Source organism: Lagopus muta, chromosome 2 (genome assembly GCF_023343835.1).
Source record: "Lagopus muta isolate bLagMut1 chromosome 2, bLagMut1 primary, whole genome shotgun sequence".
Lineage (NCBI taxonomy): Eukaryota > Metazoa > Chordata > Aves > Galliformes > Phasianidae > Lagopus > Lagopus muta.
Window position 1 is genome coordinate 107,134,696 of NC_064434.1, and position 17,783 is coordinate 107,152,478.

The 17,783-nt window shown below is 43.5% G+C and overlaps 3 protein-coding genes across 7 annotated transcripts in view; 1 reads left to right on the forward strand and 2 right to left on the reverse strand.

The window, feature by feature from the left end:
- Positions 1-461: 461 nt before the first annotated feature.
- Positions 462-10,307, reverse strand: MTIF2 (mitochondrial translational initiation factor 2). 3 transcript variants are annotated; one of them, XM_048935228.1, is made up of 14 exons: positions 10,062-10,307; positions 8,725-8,866; positions 8,142-8,293; positions 6,796-6,967; positions 6,192-6,352; positions 5,236-5,412; positions 4,566-4,705; positions 4,054-4,178; positions 3,062-3,266; positions 2,404-2,656; positions 1,728-1,868; positions 1,423-1,587; positions 1,098-1,238; positions 462-739 (listed from the first exon to the last, which is right to left on the reverse strand). In XM_048935228.1, exons 3-14 carry the CDS (start codon positions 8,215-8,217, stop codon positions 570-572), a joined length of 1,926 nt encoding a protein of 641 aa, XP_048791185.1. In that variant the 5' UTR covers positions 8,218-8,293; positions 8,725-8,866; positions 10,062-10,307; the 3' UTR covers positions 462-569. The 3 variants fall into 3 exon arrangements, with proteins under 3 accessions (XP_048791185.1, XP_048791183.1, XP_048791184.1); XM_048935226.1 differs by having other exon boundaries at positions 8,142-8,247; positions 8,725-8,956; XM_048935227.1 differs by having other exon boundaries at positions 463-739; positions 8,142-8,247.
- Positions 10,308-10,388: 81 nt separating this feature from the next.
- On the forward strand, positions 10,389-11,568 carry LOC125688777 (prolyl-tRNA synthetase associated domain-containing protein 1-like). Its single transcript, XM_048935229.1, has 2 exons — positions 10,389-10,576; positions 10,921-11,568. Exons 1-2 carry the CDS (start codon positions 10,490-10,492, stop codon positions 11,356-11,358), a joined length of 525 nt encoding a protein of 174 aa, XP_048791186.1. The 5' UTR covers positions 10,389-10,489; the 3' UTR covers positions 11,359-11,568.
- Positions 11,569-11,684: 116 nt separating this feature from the next.
- The window catches only part of CCDC88A (coiled-coil domain containing 88A), a 75,574-nt gene continuing 69,475 nt past the window's right edge, over positions 11,685-17,783 (reverse strand). For all 3 annotated transcript variants that reach the window (XM_048935209.1, XM_048935208.1, XM_048935206.1), the window contains 2 exons: positions 17,684-17,783; positions 11,685-17,116 (listed from right to left, as the gene is read on the reverse strand). In XM_048935209.1, the coding sequence (XP_048791166.1) occupies positions 17,719-17,783 (65 nt within the window). In that variant the 3' untranslated portion in view covers positions 11,685-17,116; positions 17,684-17,718. The remainder of the gene's footprint in view (positions 17,117-17,683) is intronic.

Sequence of the window (17,783 nt, forward strand, 5' to 3'; positions counted from 1 at the left end):
TGACAGTAATTTTTTACCTGTTTTTCATAGCATCTGCAAAATGTGAGTAAATTAGTCCTGGAATTGCTTTTGTAGGGGCAAAGTGAGTTTGCATTTTACAAAGAAAGATGGGGTAGTGGTGACAGATGAGAAAAAAACTTCTAAGTAAGTGGCCTGTTAAATAGGAACTGAGAAGACAGATGGTACTACTGCAGTTCTGACCAGGAAAATCAGGACAGAAAAAAATTGAAGTCACATTTCTGTGCTAGAGGCAGAGGGCAGACCTCACAAAGCTGACAATGTTCTGAAAAATGGTACAGAACCAGTGTGGGGGAAGAAGGCTGCTCAGAAACCTAGAGACAAGCATCAGAAATAGCTGTACCTTGTTTCACAAACATGAAGTGCTCGTCACTAGTGTAATCTTGTGTTCCAAGGACATAAGCTGACTGGTGGATGAGGTTTGAGAGTGGAACAATACAGAAGCAGCAGATACAGGGACACAGTTTTTTCCATAACTAAGTTCATTTAATGTTAAAGAGTTCAAGGCAGGAACAGGACACGACCTTTCGCGTTAGGTATCCAACCCTGTTTTAAAACCCTGGATTCCAGGAAGTTGTCTGTTGAATTTCTTTTTCTTCATAACAGATGATTTCATCTCCAATATTGAATTCCATATGCTTGTCCAAACTTAATCCACAATCCATACCTGTTTTTATTACCTGGACATCATCTTTATGATGCTTCAGTGATGATAAAGATCCTAGAGAGAAAAGGAGAGGCAGAGTCCACTAACAGCATCAGCATGGAGATGCTTGGCGTTCCCTGTCTTACCTTCTTAAGATTTTAGATGTAGCTGAAAATGAAAGCAAGAAATCCTAGGGATGATGAGCACGTGCAGCTAATGGAAGTCAGGCAGCAGAGCTTTTTAGTGGGTGAATCTGGGCTGCTGCTGATTTTCTATCAGGCATGGTGGCTTGGAACAGGTATGACAACCACCACTTTTCTGTACTTGGAATAATTCCATTCTGAACAGCACATCTGACAACTACAACTTAATGCACACCTTTTACACTCATTTCACAGGAACCAGTACTTGTGGACAGGGCCATCCTGCTTACCTTTCCAAATAACATTCCCTTTACGGATCAACTTAAATTTCATCTTCTTGTCCAGCTGCCCTTTCTGTACTCTGCACCCAGCTACTGGAACTTTGGTTTTTCCTACTGTTACAGAGAAGATGTCAAGAACAGAAGCTTCCCCTTAAAAAAAAATAAAATAAAATTAAGTAAAACCAAGTTACACTATTCCACTTACCAAAGTTCTTTACCAAAACAGGAAAACAGCTATAGAGAAGGATTAAATATCTGATAACAGCAGGAACATTTTATTGGAGAATAGATGTGAGGCTGCAAAAATATAATTGAACAGTCAGTGAAAACTCACCTATTGTGTTTTCCACCACGGATGGGGGTAGTCTGCTACTCAGCTCATCTTTCAAATCCTCAATAAGTTTGTAGATGATGTTGTGAAGTTTAATTTTTACTCCCTTTTTAGCAGCCATCTTTTTAATAGTTTCATTTGCTTTCACGCTGAATCCATAAACAACACCTGTCAAACATAACAATCAGCAACTGAACACCAAGAATGACTTTTTAAAGTGAGCGAAAGCATTTGCCACCTCCTGAATGTCAGACTGGTAACAGTTCAGTTTCTGCTAACTGTAAGTTTATCTTTAAACATACACTCACCATTAAATGTTTCAGCAAGGCTTAGATCAGTTTCACTGATATCTCCCATTCCAAAATGAATGACATCCAATTTACACTCATCATCTGCATCATAGCTGTCCAGAACATTCAGAATAGCTTCCACAGATCCATCCACATCACCTGTGTGTGTAAATGGCAGCGCTGCTGACCTCATATAAACAGTGTGATACTGGAGAATTAAGGCAACTCTACATGGTGCAAAATAACCCACATCTACTTAGTACTCTCTTCATGTTTCTTGCAGTACTTTAAAGCACATCTGAAAAGCCTCTTCATTACAAAAGTGGAATACATATAATAGGGCCAGAAGCTCCACACCTACTGTTCAGGTTTGTGCAGTTTCTCAGCTGTTACTTTTAATGCACACACAGTACTGTACAGGTGGTCAAACCGACTAATATGTAGCTGTTCTTTTCCTCTGGTCTGCTAATGCAGTTCTGCTGCTCAAACAGCCTGCTTACACACACATGCATGTGCACCCACAGCACTTCCACTGACCTGCTTTCCTTACTGATGGATGTTCAATACTCTGTTCAGTTTTAAACTGATCAAACTTCTGGTAACTGAAGTTTTGCTAATGCTTCAGAACTATGCTGCAGACTGAGCATCTGAGAAGCACAGAACCAATGCAGTAGTAAACAGAACAGGAGAGCACCTTTAATGATTATGGACAGCACGTTTTCATCTGTTTCTGCTCTCTCTTTCGGCTTTAAGGGCATGAGATGCTTGCTGGCCTTGTACAGGGCTGCCTTTCTCTGTCTCCAGGTCAAATGGGCTAAATTCTGTAGCTTCTTCTCATATTCCATTCTGTGTTCCTTTTGCTTTGCTTCAATAACTTCTCCGTCCTTTTTCATCTTCTCTTGTTGTTCAACATATGTTCTCCAGGCCACAACTTCATGTGCCCTTTGCTGGGCATGAAAAAAATAAAATCATCACCTTTCAAATCACTGCACTGAAAATCTCCCCCTTAACCCCATTTTATCCTTTTGTTTCTTCTGTCAAACCAGCTCATAAAATTACAACACAGATACTGTTCAGCACTGGATTGTTCTCCAGGTAAAGCCACATCATGGTCACATAAAAGAGAAAACAGCCTTTCTGAAAGCAGAGACACTAAAACATATCCCAGGTTAACTCTGAAACAGCCCGACTCAGGCCTTAATGCCCATCTTTCACCAGTTTATGCTGGGTGTTGAGAAGATGTATATATTTTCTGAATATGTATATTCTACATACAAACAAAGAAAACCCTTATGTCCTTCCTTCTCATCTTTCTGCAGTATGACTTTCCCATTACACAGTTCTTTCTGTACCTCAGATTCCACTTCAAGGATTTCATCTCCTGCTGAAGGAACTTCCTTCCAGCCCATGATTTCCACTGGGATGCTGGGAGAGGCTGCATCCACAGCTTTGCCATTCTCATCGAACATGAAACGCACTTTTGCCCAGGTCTTCCCTGCAACCAGAACACAGCCTTTCCTCAGAGTTCCTCTTTGGATGATGGCTGTGGTAACTGGACTAGCGGAAAGCAGAGGGGGAAAAAAAAGAACAGACCAAATTCAAGTAACTCTCCATTAACTGAAGTAGCCAGGGTTATCACAGGTAAGTCAGCATAAAGAAATGTTTTGGTGATCGACCACAGGCAGAACATTGCTGTGACACCTTCTATGAGCAAGCTAAGAAAAATTTAAAGTGACTTGTAATGATAACCAAACCCGGGCTGCACTCCTCATTTCTGCAGATTAACACAAGATTTGACATCTTCAATCTTTCAGTAACTTTGCATGAAGTGAATCCCTGCTCCTCCTCACTCAAAAACAAACAAACAAAAACCACCAAACAAAAGCCAACCCAACTTCTCAGCCTTCAGTTTATTTTTAAAGAGGGGAGAACACACCTTCCTAAAAGAGAACATGCAAAAGGACTACAGCAGTTCGAAGAGCAAAATGTCAGACCTTTTTTTACAGATTGTGCCATATTTGTGACATTTTAACTATGAACACTCCCAGCTCTACTTCTCAGTGATGCTGAAATGCTAAAACAGATTATGTTTTGAAAATATTTCCTGAACTTACAGGATTTCATTTTAGTAGTACAACGATTTGTGCTCAAGCACTTTATGAATGCCTTTTCTGTACACGATGCTGTAGAATTATGATTTCATTAGCTACAGTTTTATGTGTTTTGTTTTGGTTTTTTTAAGTACAACTTTAAACCTAAAAATTTAGGTAAGGACCACCTACACAGTATTGATGCACTGTTACAAACTTCTTCATTGAAGTTGTAAAGAACACAGATAACTTACCCTTTCCCTTTGTCTTTGCGAGACTCAACGATGGTCCCCTCTACCAGACCTGTGTAATCTGCCTTCAGTTCTAACATCTCAGCCAAAGCAACGGTTGCTTCTGCCAAAACTGTCAGGTTGTCACCCTGTATGGGACAAAACAAAACAGAAGTAAGGTAATGCACAAACTAAAAGGATCCAAAGTCGAAATCAGCACTACGATCTGCCATTCAGTTCAGAACTTGTGACAACACAGTACCAACAGCACAGATGGCAACAAAGTAAACAACGTGACAGGCTGCTCCGGCTGCTGCTCCATTCTGCAAGGCACATTAATAAGCACAGTTTGCCCAAGGAAAAATGAATCAATGGTGATCGCTGAAGATCTGAGGTTCAAAATGTTACCATGAGGCAACAGCTCATGGTAACGTGTCCGATACCAGAAAGACAAGCATTCATCTTCCAGCTGTCAAACAAGTGTATGGATGCAGGTGTTAGACATCCATCAGTGGTTTGTTTGACCAAAACTTTACCTTGAGTGCAGAAATATTTACAGCCTGAACATCACCTCCAAACTCCTCACAGACCACATCGTGAGCCAGCAATTCCTTCTTCACTCTTTCAGGATCAGCTTCAGGTTTGTCACACTTGTTAATGGCGAGGATGAGAGGAACTAAAATGAGAGAACAAACCCATCACTAAGCTAACAAAAACTCACTGCTACCAGCACAGTTACAGTAAGAAGTTAGAACAGGTTGTGAGTACTCAGAACAAATCAGCTCACTTGGTATCTACTCCCTAGGCAACTTCAGGAAACCAAAGGCAACTGAGCTATCTTAAGCAGGGGCTTGGAGGAACCACAGTAGTAAAGAGAGGGAAAAAAAGAAAGAAAACAAAGCTACCTACAAACGACACGTTTTTCTGGCAAATCTGCAAATCCTGAAACAAATATTTCAATATCTTTAGTTGTTAGTGTAACATTCAGCATATTTTTAGACACCTTCCCCATGGAGAAGGCAGCAGAATGGGGGCAGTTTCTTCACAAGCGTTATGGCTCTAAATTCAAGCAGTTTCCTGTGAGAGGTGAATAAAGGTGTGCAAAGTGCTCGGTACTGAGCTGCACAGCAACATTACACCTTGTATATTAACTCCGTGGCTTGCCACTCATTTACAAATGTAACATTAACAAGTTGAACACGGTACCTCCTGCATTTTTAGCATGTTCAATGGATTCTATAGTTTGCTGCATCACTCCATCCTCTGCTGCTACAACCAGGATGATGATGTCAGTCACATATGCACCTCTCGCTCGCATGGCTGAGAAAGCTGCATGCCCAGGAGTATCAAGGAAAGTGATCTTTTCCCCAGAAGGCAGATGCACTGTGAATAAATGATATATTTTATAATCAGCATTTCACATAGCTTTATCTGACCTTTCGTAAATTAAGCACTACTCATTTGAGGACTTACAGGGGGAAAAATAAAAGACTTTTTAGGCAGACAGGTGACTGCTGGCATGGAGGTCAAGAGTGCTTTTTCTTCTTAGAGAAGAAAAAAAGACATCTTGGAATCTTTCCTAATCCAAAACGGTCTAATTTCAACTGGACACATAATTCACTTCAAAGTTTCATCCACACAGTTACATGGATTTGTCTAGTTGAGAGAGAAAAGCAGACCAATGTGTAATCTGGTTGTTCTCTATAATTTCCTGAGCAGAACAAACAGAGAGGGAAGAAGGGTCTCTTCTCACTGCTAACCAACAACAGGAAGCACAGGAATGGCACAAAGCTGTGCCAGAGTCCAGACTGGGTGTTAGGATAAACGTCCTCATTGTGAGGGTGGTCAAGCACTGGGTAAGCTCCTAAGAAAAAAGGCTGATGACCCAGGTGTCTCAGTGCTCAAGAGGCACCTGGATGATGACCTCAGTAACATGCTTTGACTTCTGGCTAGCCCAGAAGTAGCCAGCAGTTGGATCTCTTGAGGTCTCTTCCAACTGAACTATTCTATTCCAGTTACAAGTTATGCTTTCCTTTTTCACTACTTGCATATAAACTGGGTGTGCTGCAACATTTCCCCAGTGACCTGTCAGCGAGTCAGCCCGCTACGTAAGATAAGTCATCATACACACACACACACACACAAGTACACTTGGATCATACCAAGAAAAGCACCAATGTGTTGTGTGATGCCTCCTGCTTCCATGGCTGCCACCTGAGTTTTCCGCAGGCTGTCAAGTAAAGTTGTTTTCCCATGATCAACGTGGCCCATTATGGTAACAACTGGGGGCCGCGGAGTTAAGAATGCCGGGTCTGCAGGAGGTCTGCAAGCAAGACAAAAGATGTTTCATAAACATCAGGTCAGTTCACCACGCCACCCCGTGCCCCCTGTGCCTAACCCAGTGCCATGTGCCAGCACTGCAGAGGTAAGCCTAGCTTCTCCCCACCATAACCACAAACCCGAGCTACATCACAGTTTGCCCTCCTAGCATTCCATCTTCCTGCTGCATCAATTAGAGCAGCAATTCAGTACCCTGAAGAAGAGTTGGCTTTACCTCAGAGGACCACTTAGAAAAACACCTAAAACTAATCAATCTGAGCATCAGTGTCACAGGTAATACCTGTGGCACTATCTATAGTGCATACTTCCTGACTATGACCACATCAGGTACCATCTACACACTGCTGGAAGAAAACACAGTACACAAACAACCCTTGGAGAAGCAAACAGGCTGAAAAGAACAAGGAGGAATGGTTCACAGCTCACCGTTTCACTGCATCTTTGTTTTCTCTTTCTTTTTCCTCTCTCAGTTTTGCTGACTTATACTTCATTCCTGATTTTTTAACAATCAGCTTGATAGAGTCTTCATATAAAATGGAATCTGGTTCTAGGGAATTGACGTCAATATCTGAGTACAGCAGGGCTTCATAAATATGATCTGAAACAAAGAGAAAGACATTTAATAATCCCATAAAAAAGCACGTGGGACTGAAACACACAAAGATGATTTGTCTGTGAGCAGCTCAGATTGTACCAACAAGTTTCACTCACAAAGCATTCTTGCTTTAGGCAGATTCATCAGGGAATAACTTCTATCTACAAAGTCTATGGAAAGTGACCACCTCATGTGATATAAGGAAGAAGGAAATCTGATAAACGTGCTCATATGCCACTCTCTCTGGTAGTGGATATACAGAGCATACTGCAATAATCAAGAACTGTTACACGTGGACTTCAGCATCATTACAAATCTCTCTGAAACACACAGAGAGATGCGACAGACTCTTGGTTCTCCCTTTGTTTCTGAGGGGGAAGTTTGCAGAAAGGTACTGAACTGGATAAAATAGATTAGGAATTGCAATTACGAAGGTGTGTAATTATTTCAAATGTCAATGGTCAAAGCACGTTAATAACTCCTTAGAACATCCTTGAAAAATAATTGATTAAACTGAGCCACAGCCAGGAACGGTTCATGGGGTTAAAAGAAACAAGCCTATTTCTGCAATCCAGCTTTAGGGAACTACCTGAAGAGGAAAGTGCCGTGGGCAAGTTCTTAAGCCACCCTTGACACCAGTTAGTCAAATGACTGCTTTAATGGAACACAGATTGCTCCTAAATCAAAGTTCCTGCTCCCAGGCAGGGATCTAAGGACTGGACTGCAGGCAGATGCTCTTCTGCTCCTTTTCTCCTTAGCCCTGAACTCTGAACTCACAGGGATCCATCTTCAACAAAGCAGGATGCAATGTTTCTCTTCCCACAACATAATTCAGCCCTCTGGGAGCACAACCAGAGAGCAGCCTACCCAGACTGAAGCCCATCTGCTGGAGAGCAGAGTTCCGGCTTCTTTACACTGAAATGTCCTCCCTGACAGTTTGGATGGCCTGGCATTTTTTCCTCTTCAGCCTGACATCATGCCTACCAACACCTTCCTCCTCTCTGGTTAAATAAATTTGATGAAACAAGTGATTTGGTACAGGCCTACATTGGAAAGGGACGAACTGGTAACCAATGACACCATATTAGAATACCCTTGACTTCACCATTCATGAAAGTGGTACGAGTGATGGACACACCACAGTGAAATGCATCCTGAACAACAGAGAGGCTCTCACCTATGTCTTTACCCATTGCTCTTGCAAGTTCCTCAACAGTCATCTGCCGCCTTATCTCCACTTCCCCTTTGGTCATCGGTAATTTCCTTCTGTCCTTTTTCTTCTCCTACATGGAATTAGACATGTACATAGGAACACACAGCTGGCATAAACTAAGAAGTAATAAAAACAACATTAAAAAGACAGTGGTCTCAAGCTGCACGCTGCAAACAGTCCTTCTGTTTACAACACTAAGATAAATGAAAGACATAAACATCCTACTGAACACTTCACATGTGTATCCACACTGCCTTCAGTTGTTTTTAATTTTCTGAGGGGGAAAACAAGGAAAACAAATCATTTTCTCCTGCCTTTGAAAGATTCATGATGCTGTTGGTAAAAGTACTTCATGTCAATATTTGAGAATGAGTCACGATACAGCCTTAAATAACTACATTTTGTAAAAAATAAAAATAAAAATTAGAATAGCTCCTGTATATTCATTAATAAAGCATCCTTGTTTCTTGTTATTAAATGCCCAGATTGATTTCTTGCACTTTGAAATTCCACATAAAACCAGAGATTACTGGGTTTTGTGAATTACCTCCTTAGTAGCTAGATATCTGCATGGTGACAAGGCAACTCTGACCAACTTGTCTCTCTGCCAGCACTGTGGATATGGATGAACAGAACGTGTGGGACACACAGATGACTGTACAGGCTTCCATTGTGCTCTGCAAACTGCCCTGCAGGGAAGAGTGTGCAACTGTCTGCAAGCACCACGGAAATGGATCAGATTTTCAAACTTCAGTATCAGCCTTCGATTCATTTCCTCACTGAAAATGGAAGAGGACACAATGAAAGCTGCTCTCTGCCAGGATAACACTCATAGGAACAAAACACACAAACATCACAATCATACAAGCATAGAATTGATCGGTTTGGAAAAGACCTTCAAGATCAAGTCCGACCGTAGGAACATTTGGGTTTGTGTTGAGGGACATGGTTCAAAAAGAACAATTGGTGATAGGTGGATGGTTGGACTGGATGGTCTTGTAGGTCTTTTCCAACCTTGGTGAGTCTGTGATTCTGTGTGACTGCAAATTCTACAAGGCTGGCTTTTTGATACTGACAAAGATGAACTACTTTGTTCATTTTTGGCTTTACCTTCCAGCTCTCTCACTATCCTGTTTCCAACTTGGACTTATTAATAGCACCACAACTTAGAAGCCTTCCATCCATCCCAAATGAACTTTAATATAAACTACTAAAATCACGATCCCAGGTGACACGATCTAAAAACAAAGGACATTTATGCTGCATTAACAGTTTCCCTGCTGCAACCTAACTCTCCCCGTCAGTAAAAGCAATCTGCAAAGTGCCACCTCCAAGAGCCATACCACTGCTGCAGGATTGCAGCCCCATCGTGGTATTAGTGTTGTCCTATGCACACAGTGACATCTTTCAAGGCTAAGTCTATAACTTTCCAAGATTACAGAATCATAGAATGTCTTGGGTTAGAAGGGATCATTGAGTTCCAACCCCTCCCATGGGCTGGCTGCCCCCCACCAGCTCAGGCTGCCCAGGGCCCATCCAACCTGGCCTTGGGCACCTCCAGGCATGGGGCACCACAGCTCTGGGCAGCACTGCCAGGGCCTCACTGCCCTCTGAGTAAAATTTCCTCCTAACGTTTAACCCCATCCAATCAATTCTTTCTCTGCCAAACGGCCCACCCCCTGAACCACTCCTCCCCAGCTCAGAGACAAGGACGCGGTGCCGGCCCAATGCAGAGGCCTGGCACAAGGACTGGCAGCTGACACCCAGATGCCTCTGTCAGACACCCCGCGTCGTTTTATCCATCCGTTTCGCTAACCACCCCGTGTAACTCTCCTATTTAACCGCTCTTCCCACTCAATCTGCTATCCGGGCCCCCCTCAGTACCTCGGCTATCTCCCCTCACAGCGGCTCCGCACCATCCCCCAGGCAGCCCCCGGCGAGCTCACGGCTCTCAGTCGTCTCACAGCGCCTGCGGTTCCTTCAAGAACTCAGGAACCGTCTCACCCCGCAGGCGGGAGCCGTGAGAACGCCGAGCTGCCCCAAGCAGCACCACCGAGCACCAGCCCCGCCGCCTCTGAGGAACGCGGCTGCCGCCCGCTCCCGCCCCGTGCCTGACGCCAGCCGAGCCGTTCTGCGCATGCGCCGAGTGACAGCACTCGCCGCGCAGGCGCAGCGTCCGCCGGGTTCTCGGCCAATCACAGCGTGGGGCGGGGCTTCGTCTCACGGCTGTGGCGCCACGTCGCGCCTCTGCGCTTCTCCGCGCCTCTTCGCGCCCGGCGGGCGAGAGAGTGAGGCTGGTGTGAGGGGCGGCGATGGCGGCGGCGCCGGGGCTGCGGGAGGCGCTGGAGCAGAGACTGCGGGATTTGGGCATCGCCGCCACCACCGCGGAACACCCGGAGGTGGGGCCCCGCGTCAAGGCTCCGGCAGTGCTGCCCAACGCCGTGCCCGTGGCCGCGGATGGGCTGTGGGCTGCGTGAGGCGGGGGACGGGCAGCCCTCGGCACGGGCGGGGCTTTGGGGTCCCTTCCAACCCACCCGCTGCATGTACAGAGTGACTGAGAGAGGCGGCGGGAGCAGCACGTCATTTTATTCGTGTTCTTTTAAAATTTCTTCATTAAAGGATACGGTTTTGAGGCTGAGCATCGCACTGGGTATTTTCTAAGTGCTTAACTACGGACAGCTGCCAGCACGCAATGGGAGTCCCGCGGGGCGCAGCCTCACGCTCCGCTTACTGTGTTTTCCAGGTGTTCACTGTTGAGGAAATGATGGCCCACGTCCGACACATGAAAGGAGGGCACAGTAAAAACCTTTTCCTTAAAGACAAAAAGAAGAAAGGGTTCTGGCTGGTGACCGTCCTGCACGACAGGCAGGTGGATTTAAACCACCTGGCAAAAAAACTTGGCCTGGGAAGCGGAAACCTCAGATTCGCCGATGAGAAAGCCATGCTGGAGAAGCTACAGGTGGGCCAAGGCTGTGCCACACCGCTGGCTCTGTTCTGCGACCACGGAGATGTGAAGCTTGTGCTGGACGCCGGCTTGCTGGAGGGCGGCCACGAAAAGGTGTATTTTCATCCAATGACAAACTGTGCCACCATGGGCTTAAGCCCCGAGGACTTCCTGAAGTTTGTGAAATCGACGGGTCACGATCCAATCGTTGTACATTTTGATGAAGATGTTAAATAGGCTTGCGTGGCTCAGCACTGATTTTACAGCGTAAAACCGGTGGGAGTCTCGTGATAAATACAGCTTGGAAAAACAGACCTGCTCTTTTGTACACTGTAACACTCAGTGGAAAAAATACTACGCTCAGGTTATTGAAAATTCAGCAGAATATTCTTGAGCTGTTTGCAATCTGCCAGCATCCAGCAGGATGAAAAGGCATTATATAAATAAAATTCATGAAGCAGAACTGTGTGTGGTACTGGGCTTGAAGGTCTAAACATAATTTAGTAATAACAAGTTAACTTAAAAGGTCTGAACTATCAACACGCAGTACAAAAGTGTCTGGATTTTTTTTTCTCTCACCTGTACCCATTTCTCTCCTGCTCTGTTGCTTTTCTTTCTTAATTTTCATCTAGAAAATAGAAAATTAGTTGCACTACAGAAATTGTACTTGATTGTCTACATTTTCAGCTGCATTTTCATTTCACAGTCTCCTCCCTTTGGGATCTAATCATTAAGCCTTCTGTGTTAAGCCCATTAGGACAGCGTGCCTCCACAAAAGTGGCAGAGCATGAAGGAGAACTGAGCAGACAGGGAGCAGTGCAAATAGCCAGGACAAGAGCTTTAAGGAATAACACAGCTTCCTGCAGGGGTATGGCATCTCCTGCTGATTCCTGGGAGGAAAGAAGATACCACCTGGCACAGGATTAGCTTCTGTGCACAATTTCTTCTGGCTCATCAACCTGTGGAGGGTGAGCATGTTCTCTATTCCACTGTACCCTTGTAACCAGTGCCATGTAAGTGGAAAGAAGGGTGTGACAGCGGACAGACTTGAGTTTCTCCCTTTGGGAGATGGGGAACCGAACACACAAATGTCCAGATGTTCAAAAAGCTGTGGGGAGTCTGATTTGGCTTAGGATAGGCGATATATTTAGTACAGAAAAGTATATGCTATCACAGGAACCAGACCAACATGTTCTCAACATTGAATTCCTAATGAAATTACTTCTCTCTCCTTTCTAAATGAGTAAAACCCCTTTCCAATGCTTTCTTAAGCAGAAAGTCCATGATGTCCAGCAGCCAAACTGGTCACAAGTACCCAAAGCCAGGAACAACATTTGGAGATGAGAGGTAAAAGGGCTTTTAAATATTGCCTGAGGAAGATGGCTGTGGTGTGAGAAAAACGCCCAAAGGCAAGCAGCAGGATGAGCACAGGTGGAAACAGAAGAGGAAAAAAAGAATGAAGAAAACCACAGAAAGACTTGTGGTACTGATTAGCATTTGCTACTGCATCTTGCTACAGGATGCACTACTAACAACGACAAAGGGGACATTTTAAATACACAAGGAAACTGACTCAGTTTCACGAGATATGGCCAAGACAGCTCTGGGAGCTGAGGAACTCCATCAGAGTTTATTTCCCCCCAATTTTGTTTTCTTTTTAAGTGAGCTGATCAATGAACCCCAGGTTGACAAACGCGCTTCTAACACAGGCAGATACGACACAGCCTTCTGCACCTTTAAAAGTGAAATCTGTTGTGCCCTCTGCCTGCCACTCTCCCTTCCCTTTATTCCCTGTGGCACTCGTGAATTATCACTTCCAAAAGGGGGAGTAAAAAGCAATAAATTTAGCTGGTCAAGTTTTTTAAACCAGAAAGCTTTACATGTGAAAGATAATAAGTTGCAATGATGTGCACAATAGCAGATTCCTACACTTCTCACAAGTCTGAAGATCTGCAAGCCTAAAAATTAAACTATCTTCACTATTAGAAGAGCTTCTGAGTCTTGTTCCAGCAGAAATAACCAGCAAGCAAAATCAAAGCTCCAAATCCTGCGTTTGGCAAACCTGCCAGGAATTCTTAATGTATTTACTATGAAATTAGTGTCTTAAAAATAGTATTAAAATAAGGGATATTAAAAGCTACATGAGTCTTTACAAATTAACAGCACAGAACAAACTACGCAGCGCCCAGAACATTTCTGCTACAGTTTTATAGGTTTCCTTTCAGAAGAAATACTGAACACATCACCAACCGAGCACAACCACCACTGAACACCAATATCCTTCCAGCAACATCAGTTTCCAGAACATGTGTGTATCAATATATATACACAAAATAAGGATAAAAATTATTTGGTTCGGTATTTTAATAACATCATTAATAAATGTATACAATGGCAAACATTAAAAAAAAAAAATCAATATGTAAAGGAAATTACAGTTTTAAATAAGAGCTTTTTAAGTTTTGTTTCACACCTAGGTACATTCCTTTAAGGCAGTTTTATTAATATCAAAGCATTATTTACATATACGTTATCATCTACCTCTAAGAATCATCCGTGAGCTCTGGTGAGGCTGCACCATGTCTTGGACAAAGTTGGGAATGTTGCTAAAGAACAGCAGACTATCAGCAAAGCAAATGGAAATTCTACACTGTGCGGTATTAAAACAAACTGTAAGCTTGAACTCACAGTGACACATTTGGCAACTCAACTCTTGCTGCTACCAGTGATGTGCTCTTCTTGTGGGCTGCCCCACAGCCGCTGTGCTGCGCCCTGGGAGGCTGTGTTTGAGAAGGGGAGGTGGCCCCCGAATTACATCGATAGTTTGGTTTTTAGTCGTATGGAAAGATGAGGTGCCTTACAGAGGTGTTATACCAGTCTGGAAAGGAAAGGCATCAGAGTACAGAGCGCTTCCTGACTGCTCTTCTGCTCTGAAGTGTCTCCACACAGTAAGCACTGGGAGTATTAGGATCTGATCTCAATGAAAATGTATTCCTGGTGCGTGCTGCTTTGGTGTATCTTGGTGAATACAAACCAAATCCCCCTGTGGTCTCTGTCCTGATGCTGGCCCAGCAGCTCCAAGCCTGCCAAGAATGGTGCAGGGCCACCAGCCAGCACTTTGGCACACAGCCCTGACCTGCACTAGTGGGATGAATTCAGCTGCCACGTCTCCACCGATGCTCCCAAACAAGGAAAATTCACCGAGGTTTTTGGACAAAGGCTTTTCACCTTCCATACGTGCTATGTGGTAACTCTCACATTTGTGACTAAGCACCCTGGCCGTGATGGGAAATTCTGGACAACTTAATGAATACAGAAAAGAGCCCAAAAATGAGAAGTCAGGGGAGCGCCCATGCAGGAATGACACAGCCACGTGTAGTGAGGGCAAAAGGCTGCATGTGCCTGGCTGTGTGCCACACGTCAGCCATGGCAATATTCCCAGGTCTTCGAGTATGCGGCACGCCAGAGCACACACAGCTGCACAGATGCTGCAATACAAGCAATGCTTGGCACCATGGGTTAACTGAAGACACACTGAGTTCTAGAAACAGTGACACTATGAATTGGTTAGGTTTAAAAGCTTCAAGCGCATCAGTCCTCTGCTGTCAAGGAGAGGTACTGGGAGAACGCACCAACACTCAGGCCCTGAAACAAACCTGAGAGTAGCAAAATGGAGAATTAGTTTCCTAGTATTTACTTATTTCAATTATCTTTCCTAACAGCTATGGCTAAGAAACTCTGTAAGGCAAGTTTTCCTTCGGTCCCTATGGCTACGCCTCTATTGCAGCACAGGAATGGCAGAGAAAGCTGGCCTGACATCAAGTTTTTATTGCTTAATAATTTTCTCTGAGAGCACACCAGGGGTCTCCTCTCTGGCTCACTTTGTATTGAGGAAGAACCTCGGTAGTACCTGAGCTCTGACTGCACACAGGGACACAGCAGTACCTGCAGTACGGCCTGTGACACCTGGAAGCTGTCGCTGCAGCCTGGAGCGCTCGGAATCCTTCCCTAAAAGACTGTGCTATCAATTACAGCACAGGAAGTTATTCCACGTGCAACTGAGCTCAGACTGCCTGCAAAAAATGTTGTGGAACTGGATGTCAGGAACGCTCTGGGCTTCAGGTCACTCCTGGAATCACTGAACAATGGCAACACTCTGCAGGCAGCAATGGAAATCTTGGCACTGAGAATAAGGGGACCGGAATGAGACACTTGTATGAGTTCATGCTGAAATTCAGCTAATGAATTCAAATACCAGAAACATCATCAGAGGAAAAAATCAAACTCCTCTAAGGTGTAGAGCTGCAAAGTTTGTCCTAGTTTCACTCAAGTGGAAAAAAAAACCTGTAAGTTCTCTGTGGAAAAACACTCAGGCTGAACAAGGCATTTATGTTGCCAGACTCTGATGGAGATCTTGTAACACACTCCATCATAAAGAAGTATTTCAGAAGGAAGTCACTTTCAGGAAAATAAAAGGAGAAAATTTCCAACTCTAAACTTACTGAACTTTCTTTTTCTCTTTTCCTTTTTGACAAAGTTTCTGTAAAATAAGAAACAACTTGCCAGTACGTTTTAAATCCGTGGAACTGCGTTCTCTCTCAGGTGGAAAATGATTCTGTTCCCATTGTCCCTGAAAGCTTGAGACTTCACACATGGCAAAACCTGTACGCCTCAAGAAAAAAGAGGAAGTGAAAGGAGCTGCAGCGGCCGTACGGCAGTCTGAGCAGCAGTGTGATCCTTCTACAAGCACTGCAGCTCCAGGACTGAGCCCTGCTTACTTTATGTGAACAGAGAGCTGCACTGGAAGATCAGGCATGAGGTTACACAGCTAATTTAACCCTTGAGAACAGAAACATGAATGTGCCTACTGTTTAGAAATAAAAAAGGATTACAGTAATGTTAAATCTGCTTCTAAGTTCAGGTACACTTCCTTTGAGCTCACTGCAAATGCTTCCGAGACGACCACTGAATGTACCAATTACACGTGTTGACTTTAATGTAAGTCAATAACCAACAAAATGTATCTTAGTAATACAAGATAACCTTAAGGGGAATTGATTGTGAAATGCACACACGTTATTTCCCTTTTTTGCCATCAAGAAACCACCTAAGCTGCAATCAACTCATGTCAGAAGACAAACAATGAAAGAAGAAATCAGTCAGTACACAAACATGGCAGGACAACCCTCTCCTGGAAGTGCCATTTGTTGAACACAGCCTTACGCTGAAATAAAAGTTACAGAGAAATCATACCTGACAATTTCCTGTCAAAAACATCTGAACACAGATATGCAGAACAACTCGGGAATGTGAACACAAACATTTCCTATATCATACGATTATCCCATGAGCCCCCACATTTGTTAGTGATCAAATGTTCTCATGTATGTAAACAATTGTTTGCAACAAAAAGAAATCAGCATAAACTTTATAAGAGCCATTCCATGCAGATTATGCTAACCAATAAGGCAGGGAAGTGCCAGTAAGCTGAGAGGTCTTTGTGTCTGTATATACAGTCGCTTTCAACAAAATACTACAGCATTTATTTTAAATTTACAGAAGTAAATATAAACTGCAAGTTATGGGTTGGGCTTTTTTGGCTAAGTATTAGCAGAAGCTTAAGCAAATCAGTGGCTAATTTCATAAACAGAAGCTGAAAGAAGTTGTTTGCTTTTTTTTTTTTCCTGGAGTAATTCTTGAGACCTTAAAATTCTTGGTCCTTAGGGAGATGAGAACTGTCCTTTATTCAGTAGATCTTAACAGTGCAATGTGCAATAATTCCTAAGACCATCTACAAGTTTTCGGCAGCAGACTCCAGTAGAGCTCCTTGATTCAAGGAAGGAAGGAAGGTAGGTAGGTTTTTATTTCTTGCCTGCTCTAGTCACGAAGAACGTAAAAAATTCCCTTAATATTTATTAATGATTCCTACAGTTGCTGTCTTGTTTACTTCAGAAATAAAGGCTTCATATTGAGACACTGAAGGACACTTTTCTCTCTGTGTTGAAAGGCAGAAAGGTAGAAAGAGAAAAGAACGTAAGAAAAGCTTAAGCGTAGAAGTATAAAATACAGAGTTAAGTCACTAACAGCACTAACAGCACTAACAGCACGCATCAAGGATGTTCTAATCACGTCAAAAGGAGGACAGAATGCCAAAGACAAGCTTTACCAAAAGGCCGTTTTCTTATACGATGGAAAACTTGGCAAAACAAAATTGTTTTAACTGCTCTTTTAGATTTACCTGTCCCTTTCTAAGAACTGACTCCAGTATTAGTGCTTCGTTTGCCTTCGTTGTACTTTCTCCTTCAAGAGAAATTTGAAAACTAAAAATAAATGGCATTTTTACAGGCAAAAGAAAGGCTCAGTGGGATGCAGTCCCCTACTTCCACAGGCAAAATAACTGCACTAAAGCAACACGTTCTGGCTTAACTAACAAGCAAGATAAAGCCAGTTAAGCAAGCAGTATTTACATCTGGTTAATGCTGTGCGCTTGTTCTTACACGTAATGCTGTTAGTTTGTTGTAAATGAAATTAATCTCATTTACATTTTGGGCAGAAAACTCACCACTTGGCCCACATCTCATGTAGTGGGTAATAGATTTAGGAGCTTTGTTGCTCCCTAGACCTGCATTTTGAATTTCTGCTTTCTGGGATAGCTTCCACAT